This window comes from Nelusetta ayraudi, unplaced genomic scaffold (genome assembly GCF_046127955.1).
Source record: "Nelusetta ayraudi isolate G7.1 ecotype Tasmania unplaced genomic scaffold, CSIRO-AGI_Nayr_v1 ptg000048l, whole genome shotgun sequence".
NCBI classification, from domain to species: Eukaryota; Metazoa; Chordata; class Actinopteri; order Tetraodontiformes; family Monacanthidae; genus Nelusetta; species Nelusetta ayraudi.
The window spans coordinates 4,011,779-4,039,555 of NW_027466098.1; the positions used below are offsets into that span (position 1 = coordinate 4,011,779).

The 27,777-nt window shown below is 42.9% G+C and overlaps 2 protein-coding genes and 2 long non-coding RNA genes across 7 annotated transcripts in view; 1 reads left to right on the forward strand and 3 right to left on the reverse strand.

Annotated features, from left to right (window-relative positions):
• The window catches only part of nf1a (neurofibromin 1a), a 98,708-nt gene that overhangs the window by 57,422 nt on the left and 13,509 nt on the right, over positions 1-27,777 (forward strand). For all 4 annotated transcript variants that reach the window (XM_076035784.1, XM_076035787.1, XM_076035785.1 and 1 more), the window contains 14 exons: positions 9,268-9,700; positions 10,039-10,379; positions 10,499-10,701; positions 15,313-15,506; positions 16,162-16,302; positions 19,442-19,721; positions 19,832-20,046; positions 20,376-20,437; positions 20,532-20,673; positions 22,230-22,331; positions 22,990-23,130; positions 23,243-23,369; positions 23,557-23,688; positions 26,494-26,626. In XM_076035784.1, coding sequence (XP_075891899.1) covers positions 9,268-9,700; positions 10,039-10,379; positions 10,499-10,701; positions 15,313-15,506; positions 16,162-16,302; positions 19,442-19,721; positions 19,832-20,046; positions 20,376-20,437; positions 20,532-20,673; positions 22,230-22,331; positions 22,990-23,130; positions 23,243-23,369; positions 23,557-23,688; positions 26,494-26,626 — 2,646 coding nt within the window. The remainder of the gene's footprint in view (positions 1-9,267; positions 9,701-10,038; positions 10,380-10,498; positions 10,702-15,312; positions 15,507-16,161; positions 16,303-19,441; positions 19,722-19,831; positions 20,047-20,375; positions 20,438-20,531; positions 20,674-22,229; positions 22,332-22,989; positions 23,131-23,242; positions 23,370-23,556; positions 23,689-26,493; positions 26,627-27,777) is intronic.
• Positions 430-3,995, reverse strand: LOC142895068 (oligodendrocyte-myelin glycoprotein-like). Its single transcript, XM_076035832.1, has 3 exons — positions 3,598-3,995; positions 2,553-2,765; positions 430-1,808 (listed from the first exon to the last, which is right to left on the reverse strand). Exons 1-3 carry the CDS (start codon positions 3,600-3,602, stop codon positions 818-820), a joined length of 1,209 nt encoding a protein of 402 aa, XP_075891947.1. The 5' UTR covers positions 3,603-3,995; the 3' UTR covers positions 430-817.
• On the reverse strand, positions 5,521-6,891 carry LOC142895071 (uncharacterized). Its single transcript, XR_012928154.1, has 2 exons — positions 6,711-6,891; positions 5,521-6,224 (listed from the first exon to the last, which is right to left on the reverse strand). It is a non-coding gene; the product is annotated as an uncharacterized LOC142895071 (long non-coding RNA).
• LOC142895073 (uncharacterized) lies at positions 7,845-17,719 on the reverse strand. Its single transcript, XR_012928156.1, has 3 exons — positions 17,559-17,719; positions 8,964-9,099; positions 7,845-8,526 (listed from the first exon to the last, which is right to left on the reverse strand). It is a non-coding gene; the product is annotated as an uncharacterized LOC142895073 (long non-coding RNA).

The following is a 27,777-nucleotide window of genomic DNA, read 5'->3' on the forward strand; positions in this document are numbered from 1 at the left end:
TGAAGTCCTTAAAGTGAACAGATGACCAAACAATAAAAAAAAAATGTCAGGCACCTGTAGTTCAATATACAAATCATCATCTTACTTAAAACCCTTTGTTTTTATGAATCTTAAAAAATATAGGATGTTCGATTTGCTATGGTTTTGAGTAATATTGTCTTTTCACCTAACAGGTGAGACCATGTTGAGCCTTCAAGCCCTCTAATTGGCTATCTGCATATACTACACACACACACACACACACGCGCACACACACACACACACACACACACACATATATATGTGTACATATATATATGTACATATATATATATATATATGTGTATATATATATATATATATATACATATATATATATAGAAGGCACTTGTAGTTAATATTACAACAGCGTTGTAAAAAGGCCCCTCAGATCAAGCTAATGGGATGCGTCTGTACATCTACCTGCATGCAGAAATAACCCTAATTCCATGTCATTTCACAAGCCCTTTATTGGCATCTTTTATTTTAACATTTCCCAGCAGAATTGTGTGTGTGTGATCTCAACCAAATGCAGAACAAACATCACTATTATGACGTAAGTTATAGGGACATAGCAGGCTGCGAGCGTGCAAGCATTACACTATGATCGTCACATGTTTTGAGCACCTTGCGCCCCATACGTTAAAAGCGTTTGTGTGCGTGACGTTGCTAGGAGGCAGTAACAGTCTTAACAGCTTTTTTTTCTCAAGGAAATAAGTGTGTTCACAATCTAACAGCTTTTTTTTCTCAAGGAAATAAGTGTGTTCACGATCTAAACGTGTCAGCGGGGGTGCTCTGGTCAGAAGGTATTGACAACTGTCGCCATGACAAACAAAGTTGAAGCGATAGTTTGAATCTTAGCATCAGTCAGTCTGGGGCCGCTGTTCCACTGGTGATTCACTTTGGTCTTGGTGGTCGAGGGCCGCGGACTTGCTGTTGTGCTTGTGTGCGCGGACAATCCGTCGACACTCGTGGTCGAAGCCCAAAAAGACACACCAGGATCGCTCACCCCTCTCTTGTCCTGACGTGAGCCGGCCTCAAAGAGCGCCGGTATCACCTGACGGTAAGTAGACGTGGCATCAGCAGTTCTGGCAGGCGACTGGCCTCCAGGACTTTGGAACCGGCTGTGGACCCAGGCTGGCGGCTCGGTCAACGACAGCGTGTCAAACTCCCTTCCCGACAATGTTGCCGCCAAGTCGGCGTCTCCGCAGACGGGCCTTGTGTAGCAGGGGCATCCTGCAACGGTCGCCCGGGTCTGCTGGGCCCACGTCAGGAGCCTCGCCATGCTGTCCTCGTCCTCGCATGCCCATGGATTATCCCCGAGAGTCATAGTGTCCAAAGCAGCTAGCTTGTCAAAGATTCCGCCAGGTAGACTGGCGAAACGATTGGCGTGCAGGTAGAACTGAGCCAGCCTGGGCAGCCGAGCCAGCGAGCCAGGCAGGATTTGGGTCAGGTAGTTGTGCGACAGGTCCACGGTCTCCAAATTGTGCGGCATGTTGGTGGGAACAGTCCAGAAGTGGTTGTGGCTCAGGTTGAGGGCCCGCAGGCTTGGCAGGGTATTGTTGATGAAGACCACCCTTTCCAACTCGTTGGCCGACAGGTCCAGTGCCTGCAGGTTCCAGTGGTAGGCCGTGTCATTTTTGTCCAACGAGCGGATGTGGTTCCCCGCCACCCGCAGGTCCCAGAGGGAGCGTGGCAGTGACGAGGGCAGGCCATCCAGGCGGTTGTAGGACAGATCAAGGGTCCTCAGGTGGGCATAGTGGCTGAGCTGGTTATCCAGAGTCTGCAAACTGTTGGCCAAAAAAGTTGTTGTGAAAAATCTGTTATAACTGCAACAGTACTGAACTATAGAGAGAATAGCTACAACTGCAGCTACAGCTAATTCATATCACAAGCCATGCTGCCATGCGAAAGCAACAATAAAAGTGTAAATTGATTTAGTAAACAGAAAGTTATGAGTGTAACTACGGTCCTACGGATCCCAGATGAGCACCAGAGCTCTTTGCCACTCAGAATCCTCATGCAATATTACCGCCATTGGGTCATAGGTGACTTTGTTGGTGTACATGCTCCAACTACGAGAAGGGGATTATTCAATGCTTAAAGGTCAAGTCTGTGCGTGTTTCATATTTCTGGCGAACGCTTGCTTCCTCAAATAAACTAATGAGGAAGAAGGTGGACAAAGTATCCAGGTTTGTATGCACAGGCCACTGTAGATCACTGGCAAGCTTGGGAGAGGGAAGGTGAGTTTATGACTGCTACAATCTACCTTGAAACCTTTATAATACCTTTGTACCTTTAAAGCACCCCTTCTTTGGTGAGCAGCTACTGCTCACCCCCACTGAACTGGACATGTTATGAACTTGTCAGCGAAAAATCAACAGCCCAAATCAGAATTGGCGGCAGGTAATCGTGATTTGTTTTTTTCTTAAGGTGACTTCCGGCGCTGATGCCCATTTTGATGTAGTATCGACAAAGTATCATTCTCGTACACTCAGTTGTTAAGTAAAAAGCTAATCGCTGGCCGTCCTCACCTGTTGAAGGAGAGGTTGAGAAAGCGTATGTTGTGCTGCAGGCCAGGCGGCAACTTGGTAAGGCCACGCGATGAGCAGTCCACTACGCGATGTCCGCGGCTGCAGGAGCACACAGAGGGGCAGACTGACAACACCCAGCCTCCCTGCATCCCACACAGTAGCAGGACGTTGAGGCAGAGCAGGCAGGCAGAGCAGCCAGGCATGGTCAGGGCTCTACAGTACCAGGGTTGTGTCAGAGTTAACTTGTTTGTGCAATAGAAAAAAACAAAACACCACACACACCTTTATATATATATGTATGTATGTATGTGTATATATATATATGTGTGTGTGTGTGTGTGTATATATGTATCTATATATATATATATATATATATACATATATAGATACATATATATGTGTGTGTGTATATATGTATCTATATATATATATATATAGATACATATATAGATACATATATGTGTGTGTGTGTGTGTGTGTGTGTGTGTATATATATATATATATATATATGTATGTGAATGTATGTATGTATGTATGCGTACGTATACATATATACATGTGTGTGTGTATATATATATATATATATACACACACACACACACACACATATATACATATATACACTAAGGGTCTATATATAAAATGTATAAAAGACCGTAGTCATTTCCATCTGATTTGGGACTCTGCCAGTGGGACTGCAGCAAGACTTGATTCATTAATATACGATACTGTTTCAGAGACGAGTACTGGTGGATGGGCACACACCCGTTGGTTGCATTCGAGAAATTTCTCCACGGCATCTTTTTCTTTTAACGCTTCGTGGCAGCTGAGATCTCCTGCCTCATGTCACCAAACCGTGTCCCCTTTTTGCAGTGTCTCGATGGAATACTAAAAGGAGAAATGTGCCCGGTAGCGGAGAGACCGGGCTGAACCTTTATACCCTGCAGTTTACTGCATCTCCAAGGCGAAATGGCTCATTGCGCTGTTTATTAGCTGTGTGCGGGACGTCCGCTCTCCCTTGTCCCTCCATTTTTAAGCGACTCACCTCATTCTTTCTAGTGTCGATTTGTCATTTCTGCCTCCTCCACCCCGTTGGGCTGTTTGTCCCTCTCTCCTTGGCCGCTTGATTGCTTGTAAAAAACGGAGTTTGGGTCTTTAATGCCTCTTTCCTGGCCGTCCCGGCTTCACTTGAGATACGCTGCCTGCTCCACCGTAGCCCCCCAGTTCCTGTCCGACTCGCTGCTCTGCAGGCTCCAGATGGAGGTGTCAGGGAACAGAGAGGGGTGCAAGGAGGGGCGGGGGAAGGAGGGTGGGAGCTGGGGAGATGAGAGAGAATTGCAGCAAGGAGCAGTCTGACTGCTGCTGATGAGGCAGACAAGAGACTGGTGTGTGCGTGCGTGCGTGCGTGCGTGTTAATATGTTGCGTGTGCGTTTAGAAGCCATAGAATACGTGTGCAGAGTTATAAAACAAAAGAACAATGGATGAGATGTGTAATGCCTGAAAGGTCACCCACAAAACAGTGAATAATTATTTTCTGTTTACCGCATTATACTAAATTTAACTTTTATTTGAAGTCATTTACTGATCATGTTTTTTTTTTGTTTTTTTAACTAAAATCAATCAAACTGTTCTCTCAGTTTTGACAATTTTCATGTGTAATTCAGAACTTTCTTTCCTTGTGGGTGAAAAAAACTGCTTCATGTGCTTAATTCATTACTTCATTACTGCTTCTTCTTTCTCTGCTCTGTTAAAGTTGGTCTTTGTGGGACTATTATTTAGAACACTGCATTTGCTTCAACACAAGTCATTTTTAGCTGCTGTCACAAAAAACATGCTTTTTGGATTAGAAAATGGTTGCTACAAAATCAGTTATTGGCATTGGCAGGTCTCATTTTACTTTTAGCTTAAATTATTAGTGTTTATATCGAAATAATCAGGATTCGGGATACAGGAAAACGTACTGGAAAATAAACTTTTTTTGAGAAGGATTTTTATTTTTGCTCAAACACATCAGTCATTATGAAACAGACCAAATCAAAATAAGTTAAAAATCGGATATTTCTTTGTTCCATTTAAAACCATGTCACATGATTTAACCTTGAAGTTTCAGCGGAGTTAAGAGGAGCCCAGCAAAGCTAACGACTGATGTCATTGCCAAGCTACAAAAGTATGGTACGACATGTATTCATGAGAGTCCACCACCTCAAACTTTATGTAGTACACTATCCTGTTAACATTTGAAACAAGTGCTGTACATGATATGACACTTTTTGCAGAGATGGTGGAAATTAGTGCTAAAAAGAAAGAAAGCAAATGCTTAAAGGGTGTACGTAGGTTTAAAGATCATACACAGTCTTCCATAATGATATTATTTTAATGAAATGTTCGTTTCCCACTCCAAGTTACGCCAAGGAATCTTCAGTTTGTCCTGAAGGAGCCACGGGTTTTCTGGGTTGTCTTTATTTAGGTCTGTCACCTTCTAAATTTTCATCCGTGTACGGTGCCTCGTAGGCATGGGAAGAGAATCCTGTGCCGTTCCCTTGGCTTTTGACTTCTGGCGCAGCAGCAGCAGTTCCATTGCTCTCCTCGAGACTATTTTCAGCCTGTTCGGAGGCAAGAGATGACGCTTCTCGTTTACCTCCAAAAGTTGTCCCTGGCATGATGTCGTCCATCTCCTGATCTTCCTCTGGAAGCAGAGACAACTTCCTGGACAGCCTCCGCGGAAGGAAGCTGGAGACTGAAATCCGGTTGTACGACGAGAGGTTCCCATGGCCATTTTCTGCATTATTCTCAAGAAAGGGTGATGGGCCGGCCCAATCTTTGGTCAATACCTGTTGCTGCTTATACTTTCGTTTTCGAACAAAGATGGCAATAAACCCAATTATCATCATTATGAGTGCTCCGGCTATTATACTGGCTACTATCGTTGCATGGCTATTTGGAGGGCCTTTTACTTTTTTTGCCCGAGTGGTGCGGACAGGCATTTTCTTTGTGACAAAAGGCAAAGTGCTGTGTAAGTCATCTGTAGGTGTAACGCTTGGGTTTGTTCTTGTTGACTCATCTTTAACAGGTTTGGTAGGCGTGGGCGGAGTTGAAAGGAATTCTGTGGACTGTGATGGACTTGTAGATGTTTGGTTATCATCGGTGGACTCAGCATTCTGTTCTGTGCTTTGATTTTGGTCAGGGCTTGTTGGCATCCAGGTTACTGCCGAAGATGGATCGCCGGTTTGACTCGTCACCGAGTTTGTTGGTGGCGCTGTGTCTTCAAATTGAGGTTCTGTGGCAGCAGTTGTGCTCTCGGTTGATTCGTTGCGCAGCATCAATGCTGAATTGTTCAGACTTGCTGTGACGTTCGTGCTCATTGTTGACGCTGCAAACTGAGGTCTTTGTTGTGGAGGTGTGGCACTTTCACTCATTGGCTCATGCTCTTTCACAGCAGCAACTGAAGGCTTCCAAATGTCAGAGACATCTGATGTTGCTTTGAAGGTAGACGCCTCATGCTCTGTCAACTGCCAGTTTGATGTCTCCGCAGTCAAATGAGGTAAAGTGTGATCCTGACCCAACGTTACTGTGCTGCCCGCTGTCAGCGACACCAACCACATTAAGACGAGACTTTGAAAGATGATCATTTTTTTATCTCCTCGGTCTCCTTTCAAATGGGCACTTTCACGCTAGAAGAAAGGGACATTTTTTGTTTAGCAATGCACAGCGCAGTGTATTAAGCAATGCTCTCAGATGAGGAAATGCTTTACGGAAGTTGAGTCTAAAAACCAATTGTGTTGTGAAATGTCAGTGGATTTTTAAATTGCGCCTTAATAGTGATATGTTTCAATTGTATTTACGGTTTCATATGAAGCACCTTGGTGAAGTTACATAGATGTATTATATATTATTACTATATATTATAGTTTAGCATTTCTTAAGTTGTGGATTACTGTCCATATGTGGAATTATGTTAAATTACGCATTTTAATTTACATCAAATTAAATAACTTTCTCCTTTCTTTTTCAAAGGCCTTTTCATTTCTTGTCACAAACCATTCTACTGTAAAATACTTGGTATTGCAATCAAGCAAGTGTTGGAATTGTTGAATCTGAGACGTAAAAGTTAAGTTCTCTTTTACAAACTCAAATTCAAATAAATAAAAGTGACTCACCAGAAATGAACAATATCTTCAGATTCCACCTCAATTTAAATTTAAAGTGGAGTATTTGCCAGATAGAAGGATTTGTTGGTCTGTCGAGCAGGAACTCGAAGCAGGGACTATTTGTCTGTGTCGAAACGTTGAGGTTTTCTTTTTATTTTTGCCTCACTTACAGGAAGTGTGACAAAGAAAGCTGTGCACTCTGTTGTGTCAAACATAGAACTTCATGTTTCACACTATGCCCTTGATGAAGGGGTGTGAACAACATTAACGTCTCTTATAATGCTGCAGCCCCACAAAATCAGTTAAATGATGGTCAGGACAACAGTTTTTTTAACTTGCAGTTTTCATGACAACACTGATGTCTTTAGCATAATGTTGTTTCACCACAACTTTAATACCTTGGTAAATACCATCAGATGTTTTTTTTTTTTTTTTCTAAATTAAATGTTTATTCAAATATAATAGAGCAGAAACAGCCATATTATAAACTCTGATTTTAAAGACAAGGCACAATTTAAAAATGTATTTATTTTAAAACTCCAACCCGAATGAGGCACAAAAAATTAATAGAGCACAATTGCTTTTAAAACATTTACAAAATATGCATACATGTGTCACAAAGTACAAGGAGCCACTTACATTTACAGGATTCTAATTTTTATAAAAGAACTGTTACCATTGAACTGTTACATTTACAATGTGGCTTTGACAGCTCGTGATTTTCCCTATTGGAGTCCAAGGAATAGAACTTGATGAAAGTTTGAAAGTTTGTTCATTTGCATATTTTCATTATATGAAAGGTTTTGTTTTTTTAATATCTCCATACAGTTAAATTGAAAACAGAAAAAAACTAAACAAAAGAAAGAACACTCATATTTGACGTTAGTAGAATTGATAAAATGTGAGACTAAATGGTATTTCTTTTCTGTTTCAGCAATGTAATTATGTATAAATAAGTGCAGTAATTCTCTCAAGTAGACTATAGATGTATCCACATTGCTTCTGTTTTACAGAGTACAAGAAATCCATTATTTCTTGCAAGCGTACCAAAGCCTTCAAATCATTTTTGCTCAAATTTTATATCATTCTCTGAAGGTGAATTTAATTTCGTAACGTCGGTCAACAAATCGACCACGTTAAACCACAAAACTACTGGAACTGCTTGTTTTCCTGGCATGAACTGGAAAGAACGGACGATAGTTCTTTACACAACTAGGGGCATGTCTTCTAAATTCAGGGGAACTACCAAAGAGGAGTCCCTAACATTGGAAGTCGGCATTTGATCGCCGTTGTCAACGTCATTGTAATCGAAAGTCTTGGCCATCTCTTCATAGTTCTCCTCATCCTCCGCCATTGCCCCTTGTCTGCCGTTCTCCACGTCGCCCGTGTAGCTGTCCGGTGTCACCTCCTCGAGGATCACGTTGGTGTCACATGGCCCAACCAGCCCCTGGACTTCCGCCTGGTCGGTGTCCCAGTAACCGGCATTGCTCACCAAGTCTATATTTGACTGAGATATTCGAGGTGCGCTCGCCCGGCGCTGAAGACGGCACACCTCGCACGCCAGCACCACAATAGCAGTGAGCAAGCAAACAATCAAGCCCCCTGCCGAACCCAAAGCAATCAGACCCATTTCAGTATCTATCAAACAGTCACCTCGAGTACCATTGGTGCCAGTATCAGGGAAGCTTGTGAAGGCGTTGGTGAAGTTAACATAACCATCAGGCTGCGTGGTTGAATTGTTTCGGTCTTCATCCGATAGACATAATTGCAACAGGTTGAGGAGAAGAAACAACCACGGAGAGGTTTTGGTGCTTTCCATTGCACTCTGAAATGAAAGTAAGAAATGGTATTAAACAAATTAAGGTATGGTAAGGCGAAAACCATAATAAGACTGTTCTAATGATTTGCCAGACAAAGATGGTGACTCAAAATAAAGAGTAACAACAAAAACGGCGACTTAACAGATATCTGCAGGATGAAAAATGTGACCAAGAAATGACACAACATTGTGCACTGGCCTTAAGAGTATTGAGTGGGTCAACTCATTAAATACCTTGGTAATACAGTGTATTTTTATTAAGTTGTTATTGATTTTCTCAGTAAAATTCATAGTTTTCTATCCATACAGTCCGAGGTCCCAAAGACAGCAATACAAAAACGGCAATCTTTTACACTATGTCTAAACTTATAGCATGGAAAGATATTTTTAAAAAACATGTTAGGTGAATAGTTCATAATGAGTGTGATCTTTCATTGACTTACTTGGTGGAGGAATGGCTGGGAGACCTTCTGCAGTCAGATTCTGGAGATGTTCTGAGCTCACTTCCTGGCACTGTCTGTCTTTTTCTCATCAGGTTATTTCAGGACCACTGGTTGTACACCACAGATGTTCGAAGAACTTAAACCAAATGAAACACAAAAGAAAATACATTAAGTTTCTTTTAAGCAAAACCAAATTTTATTTGCACCCTCATCAAAAGAAGGACTTTTTTTAACCACACTATACTTGCAAAAGGTAGCCAGTATTTAAAATGTGTTTTTCTTTGTCTTTTATCCTTCTCTATAGATTCAAAACAGGACAGATAAATGGAGACCTGCTCATCTATCATGTCCTCCTTACTCTCAAACCCTACTACGCAAAGCCCTATGAGATAGTGGTCGACTTGACACATGTCGGCCCAAGCAACCGTTTCAAGACTGACTTTCTGTCCAAGTGGTTTGTTGTGTTTCCTGGCTTTGCGTATGAGAATGTAGCCGCCGTCTACGTCTACAACTGCAACACTTGGGTAAGGGAGTACACCAAGTATCATGAGCGGCTGCTGACGGGACTCAAGGGCAGTAAACGGCTCCAGTTCATCGACTCCCCGGCTAAGTTGGCGGAGCATATTGAACCCGATCAACAGAAGTTGCCTGCAGCCACCCTGACTTTAGAGGAAGATCTGAAAGTGTTCCACAATGCCCTCAAGCTGGCCCACAAAGACACCAAGGTTTCAATAAAGGTAATGGTCCACCTATCAAAATAAAGTTACCTAAATTGATAGTTAGATAGTTGGTTGAGTTCAAGGATCACATTAAAGGGAGCTAGCACATCTAGCAATGCTGAAAAGCATAAACCAATGGATTAAAAATCTTAGGCATGCACGTACACGATAGAAAAATATCTATTAATATCTATATTCTTTGCAGATGTGTTCGACTAGGATTTTAATGTGAAATGTAATTGAGCAAGAAGATACACAGTCATGCAGGAAGCTGTGTGCAAGTGTCGTAATATATCATATTATATATCATATAAGTAACATATCTCTAATTTGTCCTTTTCCTTTTTTACCATCAGGTGGGTTCGTCAGCTGTCCAGGTGACCTCGGCAGAGCGCACCCGCGTGCTCGGCCAGCCCGTTTTCCTCAACGATGTGTACTACGCCTCAGAGATAGAGGAGATCTGCCTGGTGGATGAGAGCCAGTTCACCCTGACCATGGCCAACCAAGGCACCCCGCTCACATTCATGCACCAGGAGTGTGACGCCATCGTGCAGTCAATCATCCACATTCGTACGCGTTGGGAACTATCGCAGCCCGATTCCATCCCACAGCACACCAAGATCCGACCAAAAGACGTTCCTGGCACTCTGCTCAACATTGCCCTGTTGAATCTGGGCAGCTCCGACCCAAGCCTGAGGTCAGTTCTTTTAAATTCCTTTCCGCAAAGGAGCTCTCTGCCTGAACATCTCAAGAATCAAACGTATTTTTTTCACAGCCCCTGTAAAGACACTAAGAACTGCATTGTTTTCCATCCAGGTCTGCAGCCTACAATCTGTTGTGTGCCTTGACCTGCACCTTCAATTTAAAGATAGAAGGCCAGCTTCTGGAGACGTCAGGCCTCTGCATTCCAGCCAACAACACCCTGTTCATAGTTTCCATCAGCAAGACACTGGCTGCTAACGAGCCCCATCTGACTTTGGAGTTTTTGGAGGAATGCATTTCAGGCTTCAGCAAGTCCAGTAAGTTCACTTTAAAGAACTGTCGCACAAGTACTTGCAGCTTTGTTTGCCTTGACTAACTGTTATGGTCTGTTGGTTGCTCTTCCTGTTTGCTGAGGAGCATGACGAAGAATGATGATCTTTTAATATGCATTTTACATACTGTGTGTGTGTGTGTGTGTGTGTGTGTGTGTGTGTGTGTGTGTGTGTGTGTGTGTGTGTGTGTGTGTGTGTGTGTGTGTGTGTGTGTGTGTGTGTGTGTGTGTGTGTGTGTGTGTGTGTGCTCCTGATCAAAATCTTAATACCAGTTAAGAAATTGCAATAATTTGCATTTTGCACTGCTGAACCTAAAGAAGGTTCTAAGTAGAGCTTCAACATGCAAAAAGAATAATATGGGAGCAAGAGAAAAAATATATTCAGAAGGCAATTTGTTGGAAATAACAATTTAGATGAAATAGGCTTTTTTTTTTTTTTTAAAGATCCTGAGGGTTATGGAACAATCCTCGACTCAAATTAAGGCCATTTCTGCCTCTGACTGCAGCCCAATAACCATCAGACGGCATCTGCGAGAGAAGGTTTTCAAAAACAAAAAACATCTTTCAAGGCCACGTCTATTTCAACGCCACAAAATTTGGGGATGGATGGCAAGGGAAGTTTATAATCAGTTAAAGACAGTGGATGCCCTTGTGAAGCCTTTACCACTTGACACAACCTTCACACTAGCCTTCTAGACACACTCACATCAAGCATGCCGAAACAAATTTTTAAAGTGATCAACAAGAATGGCAGTTACTCATTACTGAGTAGTTTTTTGACCCTTTAATTTCTGTTTTGAGGGGGTTTTAGGGTTTTTTTGTGCTATGGTGCATTTTATTTTGCATTTTGAAGCTCTACTAAGAATCTTCTTTAAATCCAGCGGTGCAAAATGCGAATTCTTGCAATTTATTAACTAGTGTTAAAGGGGATTTATTATACTCATTTTCGTGCCTTTTTTATTTTATTTCTGGCTCCTCCTGAGCAGCTGCACACGCTTACCCGCACTGAAAGCTTTGTAGATCTGTGTCCCTCGCTGCAGCGCCTCCTTGTATTTCCTGCATCCCGCGAAAACGGTCTGTTTACTTCACTCCACTCCCGGCCCCCTCTGTGTACGCCTCCCCTGAGCCCACTCTGCTGTGATTGGTCACATTCTTGGTCGCTGCCGAGCCTCACCTTCACGGTTTGCCAGTGTAGGAGTTGAGAGTAAACGGAAAACTTTACAAAACCGTCACAATTTAAACTCTTTTCAAAATGTCAAATTCAGAAACGCAGCCTTATGTGTTGGATCCTAAATCCGATCCGGAGGCAGAGAGAGATGTGTTCACCTCAAGTTACACTCATACAAGCTGTGAGCAAACAAACGGAGACGCTGTGGAGTATTTCCTCCCAGATCCAACCTTTGCTAAGTTACTATTTTTTCTTTCACACACGGTACAAAATAAACTTCATAGCATATCTCACTACATGTTGCACATCTGTGCTATTGTTTACACGCCACGATGAGATGAAAAGAATACTTTTTCCATGTCTATACTTCATAGACATAGACAAAGGCAGCCTGATTGAAAACTTTACCTTAGCTCAGTGTACGCACTCGATAATGTTACACTGACAACAGATTTGGCCGATTACTTACACAAATTAAACACAGTTAGGACACTGACAAGTTGTTACTTAGGACATGTTTCCACTGGCCCTACACGGTTGGTGCCAGCTCTACTCGATATGGTACAACTTGGTTGGAACCGGTTTCCACTTTCTTGGTTACTACCTGAGCGTGGGCGGTTTTACAGCTGCACAGCGGACCGAAGGTTCCTGGACATTTTTTGTTCCTTCCGTGTCCATGGAACCATTTACTTTTTGTATTGACTGTGTTTTTGTTTTTTTTCTTGTTTTTTTGCCAGACATTTTAATAGAATTATGTTGTTTAACACAGTTGACTTGTATGAAAACACTGTCCTAGCAGAGAATATATAGACGCTGAAGTGATCACTCTCAGGGTCGTTTATTATTAGACAAGACTATCCGCACAACTTAAGTCCACACAAAGCACAAAACAGGAAAAGCACTATTGCACCGGTGTTAACATGCTAGCAGCATTAAAATCACTAAGGAGCAAAACTCCTTATCGCGTGAGATAGAGAAGTGCCGCCTCTTTCGCTGCCAGCGAACATAACACACAAGCAGAGCATAAAGCACAAGCAGTAAGACATAGCGTGCAGAACCATGCACAACCACTTGCAGGGCTCACGTCCAAATGCATGAACCTCATTATTTGACGCTTTGGCATCGTTTGACACTAGAATCCAAAATTGTAACAGTATTTAGAAGTCAGAAAAGAGGAAATGCATAATAGGTCTCCTGATCAGTAGTGTATATATGCATATACACTGCTCAAAAAAATAAAGGGAACACCCAAAACAACACAATGTAACTCCAAGTCAATCACACTTCTGAGAAATCATCCTGTCCAGTTGGGAAGCAATGCTAGTTGTGAATCCATTTCACCTGCTGATGTGCAAATGGAACAGGCAGCAGATAGAAATTAGGTAATTACCAAGACAACCCTGATAAAGGAGTGGTTCTGCAGGTGGTGTCCGCAGACCATTTCTCTGCTCACATCCTTTCTGGCTGATATTTTTGTCACATTTGCATTTTGTCAGTGTCCCACCCCTGGAGGTATCATGAAGCGGTGTCTACCGCCCGCTGAAGTCACTCAAGTAGTGCTGCTCATCCAAGAGGGCACATCAATGCAAGATGTAGCAAGAAGGTTTGCTGTGTCTCCCAGCACAACGTCCAGAGCATGAAGGAGAAACCAGGAGACAGGCCAGTACGCCAGGAGAAGTGTAGAGGGCCATAGCAGGGTAACAACCCTCCCAGGACCGCTACCTCCTTTTTGTGCAAGGAGGTACAACAGCAGCACTGCCAGAGCCCTGCAAAATGAGCGTCAGCAGGCCACTAATGTGAATGTCTCTGCACAAACGGTCAGGAACAGACTCCATGAGAGGGGTATGAGGGCACGACCCATTGTGAGACGATATGCTGGTGCATTGAGCCCTGGGTTCCTTCTGATGCATGACAATGCCAGGCTTCATATGGCTGAAGTGTGTCGGCAGTTCCTGATGAAGGCATTGATGCTGTGGACGGGCCTGGCCTTCCCTAGACCTGAATCCAATTGACCACATCTGGGACATCATGTCTCATTCCATACACCAACGTCACGTTGTACCACAGACTGTCAAGGAACTGACTGATGCTTTACGATTAAAGCATCAGTCAGGTCTGGGAGGGGATCCCTCAGGAGACAATTTGCCGTCTCATCAGGAGTATGCCCAGGCATTGTAGGGAGGTCATACAGGCACGAGGAGGCCACACACACAATGCTGAGCCTCATTTGACTTGTCCTGAGGAATTTCCACTGAAGTTGGATCAGCCTGTATTCTGAGTTTCCACTTTTATTTTGAGTAGGATTCCAAATCCAGACTCCCATGGGATATTCATTTAATTTTACACGGATCATTATTATGATCAATGATTATGTTATTTTGTTCTCATCACGTTCCACTGTGTGATTAACAAAGAATGTCAACTCGGACATTTCCTTAAATGATATCTAGGATCTATTATTTTAGTGTTCCCTTTATTTTTTTGAGCAGTATATATATTTATTAAGGGCTGTCAAACGATAAATTGTTTTAATCGAGATTGACCAAAGAACATTCATAGCTGACTGCGATTAATCGCAGTTTGAATTGCATGTGTAAAATTCAGTTATTTTGCATTTCAAGGCAGTTTTAACCCCACAATGTAAAGTATTTCTTAGCAGAAATCGGCCAGAGGAGCCGACTACGAGTTAGTAAAAGGGACAAAAAGGCTTACACTGGATTCATACCGGATGCAGAAGCACCGCAAAGCGGCTGCCCACGAAAATTGGGCACGAGCCGCAGCCCTCCTGTTCAGACCAGATGCACATTTCTCTGCGAGTGTCTTCTGCTCAGCTGTTAACTCCTATTCAGCAAACATGCATGCATGTGTGTTTGTTTGTTTGTTTTCATCTCTCTCGCACTCTGTTTAGATACTTCCGCTTCCGTTGTAAACACAGCCTTATGTTTGAAATTAGATTTTATTTAATTTTATTTAATTAACACGTTATGGATTGTATTTAATTTACCCGCAATTAATACATTAACACTGACAGCCCTAATATTTGTATGTGTGATTATATACATGTATATCTGAAAGGGTGGTTAATACAAGTGCTCAGTGTGTTTCTACTATTAAAGATAAATTCTTTGGTCATTGGTTGGTCATTCAACATTGACCGACCATTCATGTAAATGATCTGCAATAATATTGCATGCTGTTTTTTGTCTACTGACGACCAAAGATCTTTACACTTCTAATTGCAGTCACCCCATTCGCCCCCCATTCTCACACTAATCATGCCATGCAACTCCCACGTCAGGGTAAACTACTTGCAGCAATTCAGGGTCAGGGTTGACATCCTTTTTTTTTTTTTTTTTTTTTCTTCTTTTTTTATTTTTTTTATTTGCCGCATATAAACAGTGTATCCACGAGTGTCGTTTTTTGCCACAGGTATTGAGCTGAAGCATCTCTGCCTGGAGTATATGACGCCATGGCTGCTGAACCTGGTTCGCTTCTGTAAGCACAATGACGACGCAAAGCGCCAGCGTGTCACGGCCATCTTAGACAAGCTCATTACCATGACAATCAACGAGAAGCAGATGTACCCCTCTATTCAAGCTAAAATCTGGGGCAGCCTGGGTCAGGTGAGTTAACAGCACCCCCAGCTTTGACGTATAAGCAAGTGGTTGTCCTATGTGGGGGGTTTTCAGTGGCCACTGTCTACATTTAAAGGTTAAGTGTGTAATGAGAAGAAGTGGTCACATTAAGTGGTCACATTTCAGATTGCAGCAGGTTTCACGCTCCCTCCCCCTGCTCAGTTTACCAGTGAACTACAGTGGCCTGCACACCCAAACCTGGATATATCCTCCACCTTCTTTTTTCTATATAAATGCAGTCTATTTACCATTTGTTTTTTTGAAGACCTGGGAAGTCACCCTAATTATGAAACGCACTGTCAGGTGACCTGGATTGTCCACACCAGGCTTCCTTAGAAATATAGCGGTGCAGCTAACTGGAAGCAAGAGATTTGATCTATGTATATTTTATATATAAATAAGAAGAAGTGTTCTAAGGGTAGGAAAACGAAATGTATTTTACTGTACCGCTAGTATCCACTTTTAGTGATGTATTTATGGGTAATATACTAAGCTTCTACCAATATAAAAATCAACATAATCCTTGATGTCGCAGGTCATCTTATATAGATATAAAACAAAACTGATGAAAATCAACAAAGCAGCAAGCTGAGCAAACCCACATTCTTCTGCATTGGACCGCTAACGTCCTGACTGTTTCCAGATAACAGACCTGCTGGATGTGGTGCTGGACAGCTTTATTAAGACCAGTGCTACAGGAGGCCTGGGCTCCATCAAAGCAGAGGTCATGGCTGATACAGCAGTGGCGCTTGCCTCAGGAAATGTCAAATTGGTCTCCAGCAAGGTAAGATTCCATTCCAACCAATGACACGGTGTAATAATCAGATTTTGACACATGCAAATAATCCAGTCACAGTGCAGGGCAGTTGTTCTCTGTTTTTAGACCTATAACCTGTTAAGTATCATTACTATTTAAATACTTGCTTATTATTATTTGAGCATTAGGATTATGTGAAAGTATAAATAAAAAATGTAGTTGTACTTTTTACTAAGATCTAACCGTTTCGCTTCGAGCAGCCAGCTGCAGTATGCATACAAGTAAAAAAAGGGGAAGGATGTCGACCTTGGCCCAGGTGTCATTTCCACTGCGTTCATCCAGTCTGTTGAGCAAGAAGCAGAAATACTTGACGTTAACTACCTCAATTTGAATGAGAATTTTGGCTTTGCTGCTATTAATTCAAATTTACCTTGCGGATAGAAGCGACCTCAAAGGTTGACCTTTTTGTTTGAGAAGTACATATGATAGCAAGTGAGCAATGTATTTTTGCAATGTATGCCATTACACTCTCTTAGTTATGGCCTGGCCAAGCATCTAATAGTGAAATGACTTCTGGGTCAAAGCTTTGAGAAAAGAAAACTGCATTGTTTTTTTCATTTGTTGTGCTTCCGTGCGTGTGTGTTTGCAAGTAATGTGAACTAAATGAACTCTTCTCAGCCCTCAGCCTCCTACAATACATCAACCTGTATAGTCGTATTATTTTGGTCCACTGGGGGATAAAAAAAAAACAAGACGTACATATTTATGCACACACACAAACGAACACCAATACCCGCAACTTTACACGTGACAAATTTGTATCTGGGTTATGCGAGAAGATAATTGGTCTGCACCGAAAGTAAGATTGAAACTGAGTTCATCTGCTGCGTCTATGCTCTGAATAGATCAGTTTGTGCAGAGGACCAAAGGGCCCTGGTTCACCTCGTGAGTGTCTCTTGCACAGGATGTGTCGCTGGCCGCTGTTTTGATCGCGACAGTCATTTGAGGAAGAGAAAGCCTCGACAAAAAGCACATTCTCACTGCGATCTTTGTTTCTCGCTGTTAGTCAACTTCTTTCTCATCTCAGGGTGTAATAGGCTCTTTCGTTGAGGTTGAGGATGGTCTGACACAGCAATCTTGAATCTGAAACATTTCTTCTCCACTTTTCCCGTTCAGTTTAAATCCCAATTTTTTTTGTGTCATTAGAAACGTGCACAGTCTCTCTGCTGATTTCGTGTCCATGTCAGAAATCAGAAATTGTCATCAGAAATTGAATCACTTACTTCCCGTTGGAATAAATGAATCCGAAAGCCGCGAATTGCTCCTCAGAGTCTCCGCAGAGGCAAACACTTCCACTCAGCAGCCATGGTCCTTGTGCTCTGAGGCAAAATTCAGCCTGCTTACCCCCCCGATAAACAAATGCAACATACACAGGCAGACACAATAGAAAAGGCAGGTCCCGGCTCCTATTATGGCACTGAGCAGCACGGCGCTGAATGGCAACCATTGTGGAGACTTGTGGCTCAACTCGGCCAGTGTTTAAGTCAAAATGTGGCTTCTACCTCTCCGATCTACTGCAGTTTTATTAATGTGGGGGCTGAATTGAGAAACATCAAATTAAAAGTGGACTTGGCCGCCCAAGGCACACACACACACACACACACACACAAACACACATGTTTTGCGTGGGGCTCTGGTCCTCATGTCGTGGCCAAAGCAGCCAACCAAGAGACAATGGAGGCTTGTCTGCTGCTCTTGACCTCTGTGTCACCCAGCAGTTGAGCGATGCTCCTCTTGAACAAGATAGAACCAACGCTGCTGTTGTTGTTGTTGTTGTTACACATATCAGGTCTATCGCCAAAAAGAAGAAGCTCAGTGTTTCTGCCGTAGATCTCAGCCAACAACTGTAGCTGAATGACTCGTTAAGACACTGAACGTGTGTGGACTCGACGTGTTGTTTTTTTTCTCCAAAAATCTTGCTGCTCAGGACAATACCGAATTCTTTTCTATGAGCACTTTGTGAAGCTTCTCTCTCTGCTCTAAAGAGTGTAAAATAGATAAAATGACAACATGTTGCTTTTTTCCTGTTTGTTTGGGGTCAGCTTCCTCTTTTACTGTGTCTTTTCTGCTTTCAAAGCTCAACAGCTCTTTAGTTGCCCTCAGACCGGACAAATGAACTGCATTTGCTGGCGCCTCTACACTATAACCTGGAGACAGAAACATGTCTTAACTATTTTTGGAACTCAATGAAGCATTAAGCCGCAAAAGAGCCAAACTCAGAAAACCATCCTCAAAAACATAATAAAAACATGCATTTGACACGCAAGCAGAGGTTTTTATCAAAATAGCACTCACAGTAGCCAGCTCCCTTTGCACCTAGTGACTTTTAACGTGACATTTTTCTGTTGTAATGTTCTGAAACGACATTAAATTTAACATTTAAAGGAGTCCCATTACAAAAAACTGACCTTTTCGGTTCTTTAACGTGTCTTTTTGTGCTACTGGCATGCCAACGTACAAAAAATTACACCTTGGGCATTTCTAGATGGGCTGGCTTTGTCCGTGTTGCCGTGCTGAAACAAGAAAATGTTGACAGGGCATCGCTGCACGAGAGCAGGGAGTCATCTTTCCCTCTAGCCATCGCGAGCAGTGATCAGCTAGCCCAGGCATGGGCAAACTACGACCCAGGGGCCATATGTGGCCTGATAAGCTTTTTAATCAGGCCTGCCAGAACTTACTATTAAATTATTTTAATAGTAAGTGAGTAATAAATAGCTTTATTTTATGTTTTCAGTGTTTTAAGAGTTATTTCAATGACGAGCTACATGCCGTTGGGGATTTTATTTTGTTGTTCATTTTCAGTTGACATTCAAGCACATTTTCTACGTATCCCGTGATATATTTCTTCCTTCCTCCTAACCACCTCCATCCATTTGCTCCTGCGCCGGCCCCTTTGTCACATTTTAGAACCAATTGTGCCCCACCAGGCAAAACGTTTGCCAACCGGTGAGCTGGCCAATTGCAAGGGTACTGTGGCTCTTCCAACGCGGAGCCACGGATGTGGTCACAGAGCATCTGGACTGATGATCCAGAATTTGTTTGTGACCTGACTTTATTTTCAGCGCTCCGTTGTTTGCCTCCTCCGCCCCTTCACCCCCTCCAACAGGTTATCGGCCGGATGTGCAAGATCATCGACAAGACGTGTTTGTCACCGACGCCCACTCTGGAGCAGCACCTTATGTGGGACGACATCGCCATCTTGGCGCGCTACATGCTCATGCTGTCCTTCAACAACTCGCTGGACGTAGCCGCCCACCTGCCCTACCTGTTCCACGTGGTGACGCTGCTGGTGGCTACAGGGCCACTGTCCCTGCGGGCCTCCACCCACGGCCTAGTCATCAACATCATCCACTCTCTCTGCACCTGCTCGCAGCTCAACTTCAGCGGTGAGCTTTTCAATTCAAGATTGTTGGACATTGATATGTGGAAGTGAAGCTAAGAAAAACTGAAGGCTGATTTTATTTGGAGGCTGGTGTGAACCTTTTAATCTTTCCAGAGGAAACAAAGCAGGTCCTGAGGCTGAGCCTGACCGAATTCTCCTTGCCCAAGTTCTACCTGCTGTTCGGCATCAGCAAGGTCAAGTCGGCCGCCGTTATCGCCTTCCGCTCCAGCTACAGGGACCGCTCCTTCTCACCGGGCTCCTATGAGAGGGAAACGTTTGCCTTGTCCTCCCTGGAGACCGTCACCGAGGCCTTACTGGAGATCATGGAGGTCAGGAGAGTTTTTATTGGAGGAAAACTCAGCTTGGTGTGAACTTTGCTTAAATGTCCAGTTTGTAATATTTTACTTGATTTATGATTATTATATTGATAAAACCGTAATATACTGGCCATAACTACATGAATAAAAGTGTATAATTGCAGTACAATAAAAGTCTCAAAATCTCCAAACACTACTTACTTATTAATCTTTCAGGGAAACACAAAGTGGAACTTTTTTTTTTTTTTTTTTTTCAAGTCAATAAAAAATTAAAATAATCTCAAATGCATTGCTGTGTTTTGGAGGTAATACTTTGATGTTCTGCCTTCTCTTTCCCTCAGGCGTGTATGAGGGACATACCATCCTGCAAGTGGTTGGACCAGTGGACGGAGCTCGCTCAAAAGTACTGCCCCCCCCCCGTCAACTCCCATTCAGTGACGTGCTGTTGCGTCTCATTGCGTGGCGTGACTTTGAATGCCGATCTGTTTGGGTTTCAGGTTTGCGTTCCAGTACAATCCGTCCCTCCAGCCAAGGGCTCTGGTAGTGTTTGGTTGCATCAGCAAGAGGGTGAGCCACGGCCAGATCAAACAGATCATCCGCATCCTCAGCAAGGCCAGCCCTCTGCTCAGCATTGACCGGGTGAGACCATCCCGCCTTACCTGTTGCAGTCCCTCCCCTGCAGCACCTTCATCCTCCAAACTAATTAAAAGTCCATTTAGGGCACACTACCCTTTGTTTTGTGGGGAATCACATAACGATCTAGAACGTATTTGTAAAAACAGATGGTTTGCGTGATTTGTCTAGTGTGATAGCATCGCCCCTCTTTTCATGGGCAGGGCTGAGTACCCAACTTTGATTAATTTGTCGAACCAACCAAAATGTTCAGATTGTATTGAATATCAAAAATGGTGCTGAATTCTGATAGCCAAGAAAATTAAAACTTCGGTTGAATTTAGAATGAAAATTAGCAACATGTGTCGCTCCATGTCATCAAGGTGGATCAAATTTAAGCAAAATGCTACGTCTGTACCAAGGATGTTGCAGCAAAGGACGGGAATACAACAAACATTCTGAATGTCATTCTGAAAATCGAAATAGGCATTGTGTCAATAAAAAATAAATGATACCCAGACTAGGGCTGCAAAGATTCGGCGACGTTGTCGACAGAAATCGATAATAAGAATAGTCGACGACGAATTCCGTTGTCGACACATTTCTCCAGTGGAGTGAGCCATCTCACGTCATTACAATCTCTCCTGAGAGTCGCACATCTGCAATAGCGTCTCTACTGAGCGGTAGTGTATATATTGCGGCGTCCCGGACAGCAGCTACGCATGCAGAAATTAACACTCGGGAGCATTTTAGCTTTTAGAAAGCACATTGGACAGTTGATTGAAACGGAGTCGAAGTCTGACTTGCTTCGGTGATATATTAGCTTCTAAGCTAACAAGCAGATCGAGACATCACAAATAAATTGTCTTGGCTTGAATCTACATTTTATATGCGTGTTTTGTATTTGACAGTGAAATTGTGTGAGCCGTTGTGAATCGATATCACAACTACTGCGTACTGGCCGCGTAGAGTCGAAGGCTATGAATTGGGATCGCTTGTTCTTTTCAGCTTTACTTATTCAACTCCTTTGTAAAAGCCATCCATCCTGCACTTTATTGATTATTGTGTAAAAACATGTTCAATCGAAAGATTTCAATACAATTTAAACATTATTTCTAATGTCTGTTGGTAACAAAGCAGTTCAAACTATGTGAACCATATACCTTTTATAAAGTATACGGGACAAAGATTATTAATTTAACTTATTTATGAATGTATTTCTAAACTGAAGTTTTACTTACTTTTTGTATGAACCAGCCTATCAGCAGCAAAGTTGAATAAAATATGTATTTTTTTTTATTTAAGTACCCATCTTTCTTGTGTTTATTAATTTCCCACATAATTAAAGCAACCTCATGCTAAATTTAAGAAAAATGCAGTAATTATCCGACTAGTCGACTATTAAAATAGTCCTTAGTTGCACCCCTAACCTAGACTTAAGGACTTTTAACCTGGAAACTTGTTAAATTTAAATAAGATTAAACCTCGAGCTGCTCAGATGTCTGCGGTCGCAGAGGTTGCTGTTGCATTGTTTTCCACCTTCTGTTTAAAATCCTTCTGTTTCTCCTCCTCTCTCGCCACAGGGTCTAGAGAGCTGTCTGAAGGGGCCAGATTATTGTAATAGCCAAGTATTAATAGAGGCCACAGTCATTGCTTTGACGAAGCTGCAGCCTCTGCTCAGCAAGGTACGCCGCCACTGTACACCCACATCCCCCCTGGTGCACAGTTTGTATTATCACATGAGAAAGACAAATAGAAATGAAACTACCCTTGCATAGCATTACATTTTGAAGGGCTCGTTTCTCAGCAGCTCTGGTGAATAGTGTAGCCTGCTGAGTTCTGCAACCTACTAATGGACGTATACATATGTTGCTGCTGAGACACTCAAAATGCAATGCAAGACAAGGGTTGTTCTATTTCTAACATTGTTCTATCAACACAGAATAGAGACTGATATCTCAGAATGAGTCAGAATAGACTGCGGTTGCCTCGGGTGAGATTGTCTTCATTGACAGGTTAGCAGAAATGGTTGACTTGTGGTAGCCTTGCTGGACTGGGTGAATATTTTTTGCTCTTGATAAATGGCACGCTGGCAAACATCGAAATGAGGTCTTTGTCCAAAATGCTCAACCACCGCTTTTAAGACACACGTTTTTTAATCTTGAGCATATTCACTTCACATAAAGTTGTTTCCTGCAGCCATTTAACATGTGACTAGTTTCACAGCAGTAGAGTGGGGGTTCACTTTAACCTTGAGGAAAACAAAAGAGTTGTTGTAACCGCTTAAAGATGCTGATTTGAATTGAAGTGGATCGATCGCGGCTCCATTGTGCGTCGTTGCAGGAGTCCCCCATGCACAAAGCTCTGTTCTGGGTGGCGGTCGCCGTTCTTCAGCTGGACGAGGTCAACCTTTACTCCGCTGGAACCGCTCTGCTGGAGCAGAACCTCCATACTTTGGACACCATGCGGGTCTTTAACGACAAGGTAACACGCCACACCACACCACAATGCTGGCGTTCTCAACACATTCTTTCAATTTCTACTATGAAGCATCTTGAGTGTTTCATTTTTACAGTAAATCATTCCTCTCGTTCAGAGTCCAGAGGAAGTGTTCATGGAGATCAGGCGCCCATTGGAGTGGCACTGCAAGCAGATGGATCACTTTGTGGGCTTGAACTTCAGCGCCAACTTCAACTTTGCTCTGGTGGGCCACCTTCTTAAAGGTACGGCACCCTCTGAGATGCACGCTCACAGATGATCTGAGGTGTCATATCTGTCACAAGACAAAAAAAAACAACAACTTCAATTTAATTGTGCATGATGACATACAGATTGTGCAGCGTGGGTAATGTAAAACTTGCCAAAGGCATTTTGATCAGCTTCCTGTTGCCCTGTGTGCTGTGTCTTCAGGCTACAGGCACCCGTCACCCACCACGGTAGCGAGGACAGTGAGAATCCTGCACACTCTGTTGGCTCTCATCAGCAAGCATCTGAAATGTGACAAGTTCGAAGTCAACACCCACAGCGTGGCCTACCTGGCAGGTGCGTAGCACACGCACATGTTCACATCATTGCTTTTTTTCAAATTTTATTCAGTGATTCAACTGTTTTTAGATTGGGACAGATTGTATTGTTTAACATATATGCGTAAATGCAAGCGATTAAAGCCACACGGCTAATTTCCATCTCAAGTCCCGTTGGCAGGTGAAAAAAAAAAAAAGACAAATAATGCACAATATCACAAGTGAATAACGACATAAACAAGAAGAAAAATAAGCGTTCAACGTGCAGTCATACATAGTGCATAGAAACGGGGACCGTGGAATGCTATCAAGTATTAATTAATTACCATTTATACATGATTATTTGGCAGGTCTCACTCTGTCTAATGCACATTGTTATACTACACGTACACCCCCATCTACCATTACTCGGCAATACGCGGCTCATGGCTCCCCTTTTCTGTGTGTGTGTGTGTGTGTGTGTGTGTGTGTGTGTGTGTGTGTGTGTGTGTGTGTGTGTGTGTGTGTGTGTGTGTGTGTGTGTGTGTGTGTGTGTGTGTGTGTGTGTGTGTGTGTGTGTGTGTGTGTGTGTGTGTGTTCTTTTTTGTTTGTGCATTCTGAGTAAGATCGGTCAGGCGAACAATCATTATACCCTTCAGGACCTGATAGACATTGGCTACCGAAACAAGATACAAGTCCTTAGTGTCTTTAACTATGATGTACCGGACGACTAGCGAGACCGCTGGGATCTCTCGATAGTTGTCGGGTTTGGGAAGCAGCGCAGGTGGAGGAGAGAGAGGAAGCAGAAGCGGGGTCGCAGGTCCATTCTCCTGCTAAAGCTACAGAACCATCTACACAAGCCACCTTTACCAAGCCTGTACCTCACCAACGCCAGGTCCCTCACCCACAAAACAGATGACCTGGAATGACAACTTGCTCCCCCGACATTGAGTACATGTCAGTCCAATGCTGGCCTTCTTTTCTCCTAAGAGAGCTAACAGGAGTAATCGTCACTGCGGTTTACATCCCTCCAGATGCAACGCAGAGACGCAACGGAGAGAGAGAGCGCATCGAGATGTTCTCATATCAAATGCCGTAAATGAACAAGTGAGCCCACCCTGTTGGCGTTCACATCATTGCAGGGGACTTTAATAAGACCAGGATTAAAACTGTACTGCCGAAGTTCCACCAACATGTAAGATGTCCCACTAGAGGAGGAAATGCATTAGACCATGTGTACTCTAATATCAAGCACGCCTACAGAACTCCGCCCCCCCCGCCCCGACCCCCACCTCAGCCAGTCTGACCATCTTTCTCTCCTGCTCATCCCTGCATACACTCCTCTCAGATGCAAATCCAGGCCCACCACAAAAACATGAACAGCTTGGCCTGAAAATGCACTTGGACAACTGTAAGACTGCTTTCAACACAGCGAGTGGGATCTTTTCAAAAACCAGGACCTAGAAACATTCACAGGGACAGTACTGGACTACATCAAGTTCTGTATGGAAACTGTGAGTGTGGACAAAGTTATTCAGGTTTTCCCAAATCAAAAACCCTGGATGACCAGCCAGGTCCGCTCACTCCTCATGGCCCGCAACACTGCCTTCAGGTCGGGCGACAGAGCACTTCACAGCACTGCCCGTGCTGGTCTGATAAAAAGAATTAAAGTAGCTAAAGCGGACTATAAGAGGAGGATGGAGTCCCACCTAATCAGTAACAGACCCCCTGGGAGGTGTGGTCAGGGTCTGCAGTGCATCACCAACTTCAGGGACTGTGACAGGCCACCAGGAGACCTGGGCAAGTCGCTGGCAGACTGTTTCTTTGCTCGATTTGAACCACTGCAGCAACACCCACCTACTCCCGTTATGCCTACATCACAGCCGGGTCTCAGCACCCACTGACAACAACCTGGACAGAGAGCTGCTGCTGGCCTTCTACCGCGCATTTATGGAGAGCCTGCTGATGTACTGTGTCACCACCTGGTACGAAAGCTGCACTGAGGCAGACGGAGCGAAGCTGCGGAGGATCGTCAAGGTTGCACACAAAATTATTGGCTGCCCACTCCCCTCCCTGTCTGACATCTACACCATCCGGTGCCTTAAAAGAACTTAGAGCATTATTAAGGACTATTCACCTCCTGGCTCACAGCTGTTTGATCTGTTGCCCACTGGGAAGCGCTACAGATGCATCAAAACAAAAAATAAACAGACTGAAAAACAGTTTCTTCCCAAGAGCTGTAACCATCCTGAACTGAGAGAAATCACCTCATGACATAAATAAGCAATATACATGTAGTCAACGGTTTACCTCTTATTTATAACTTTTTAACACTTTAATATTTATTGTTTTTTAACCTATGAGGTTCCTTGTGTGTGGAGAGTCTTTGCACCTTTAAACTGTCTTTCTTTTCAGTTGTCTAACTGCATTCACGGGGCGAAGCTTTTTCATTCGTTTTATGTTGACAATAAAGGGCATTCTTATTCTGATATTCTGATTCTGAACCTGAACTTTCAGGCTCTGTTTTTATGGAGACAGATTTTTTGCTTTCCTACAAAGAACTATAAGTCTGTGCCATCTAAACACTTTAGACGTCACTGTCTTGGCATTTACATGAGTCTGTCACCCTGGACTCATTCGGCAATACATCTGCCCAAAAAGGAAGAGCCAGAAGTTTATGTCAACAACACATACTGTATGAGCAGCTTTCTCAAGTTGATCAGTATCAGTTGAGAAAGAGGGGTGCGGGGGGGGATAAGATATGTTTCAAACGGCAGAGGCCTCAGTGACAACATGTTTTAGTGTTAATAATCTATGAAACATTCAATTTTGTTGTGTTGTGCAGCATTGCTGACTGTATCCGAAGAGGTCCGAAGCCGCTGCAGCCTCAAACACAGGAAGTCACTACTGATATCCGACCTCTCCATGGACCCTGTGCCCATGGACTACTCCAGTCACATAAACGATCCCAGTTGCAGGTGAGGCAACAGAGAGGGGAAAGTGGGGGGTTGTGTGTTAGTGTGTGTGTGGATCTCACCCTGAATATCTAAAGAAGCAAAAGTTCGGGATGCACTCCCTCACACCGAGCACATTTGAGCCTGGAAGTCCAGATTATTTGACCAGTGTGAGTGCACCGTTCCGTGCTTCAGCAGCATACACCTCCTTCCCTGACATGGTACGGTTGGAGGAGGTGTGCATCTTCAAGGCTGAGAAAATTGTTTGAGAGTCCCAGGTGTTTCACTGCCACTTCACTTCAGGCGACAGGTTTCTTTCCACCTTGGTGGTTAAGTACTTTCAGTTTGTAAGTAATGACGTACAAATACTTTGTTCTTTATATATTTATATTTATTTATATCTTTGTTACTGTAGTTAAGCAGATCTGTCATTTACCAGATTATTCATTTTTCCAAAAACTTTTACTGCCTTCATTTGTACACTAATAGATGTACTTTTTACTTCATATATTGGAAAAAAATGGTTGTTAGTTTTGTGTTTAAAAGCATTTGAAAGATACATGTTAAAAGTCATTTGTTGTTTTTGCTTGAAGTGGAGCTTTAATGAACTATGCTGTTGTGTAGTTCAATATAAAAGTGGATGATATTATCGAGGGAGATTATTTTAGAGTACTTTGGTTTTGGAGTCACTGTTCAGTATGTTTTCAGGGACAGAAAAATAAACGTGTAGAAAATAACATTGGTTATTGTTTTTAACTTTTTATACATCCAATAATAGTCTTTTTTTTATTATTGAAGACTGTTTGTGTTGTCCTGCAGTTGAAAAAAGGAAATGAACAATAGTACTGAGAGTAGCAAAGCTGTTAAAGGGATAAAATGGTGATCAGTTCAGCCCAGATTATTCTGCCACAACTTTTTAACTTTTTTCAAAATTATCAACGAATGTATTGTTTCAATGATATTATTTAATTTATATTAATTTATTTTATTTTAGTTTGACTTCTTACTGATGTACATTTCAGAACCTGTGCTTTCTTACTCTTACTTGAGTAAAGGAGTTGACGAAGCCTGGGTGTTACACAAGTATCCCTACTTCTACTTAAGTACAGATTGTGAATACTATTGTGCCACCTCTGTATACCGTGGCCTCTCCTACCAGATTTTTTGGAACCGCT

What these genes read in the sequence shown, in the direction of transcription:
- LOC142895068 (XM_076035832.1), bottom strand. An exon ending in CTCAACCTCTCCTTCAACAG is followed by an intron (nt 1,809 to 2,552) that starts GTGAGGACGGCC and finishes TTTGGCCAACAG; the next exon opens with TTTGCAGACTCTGGATAACC.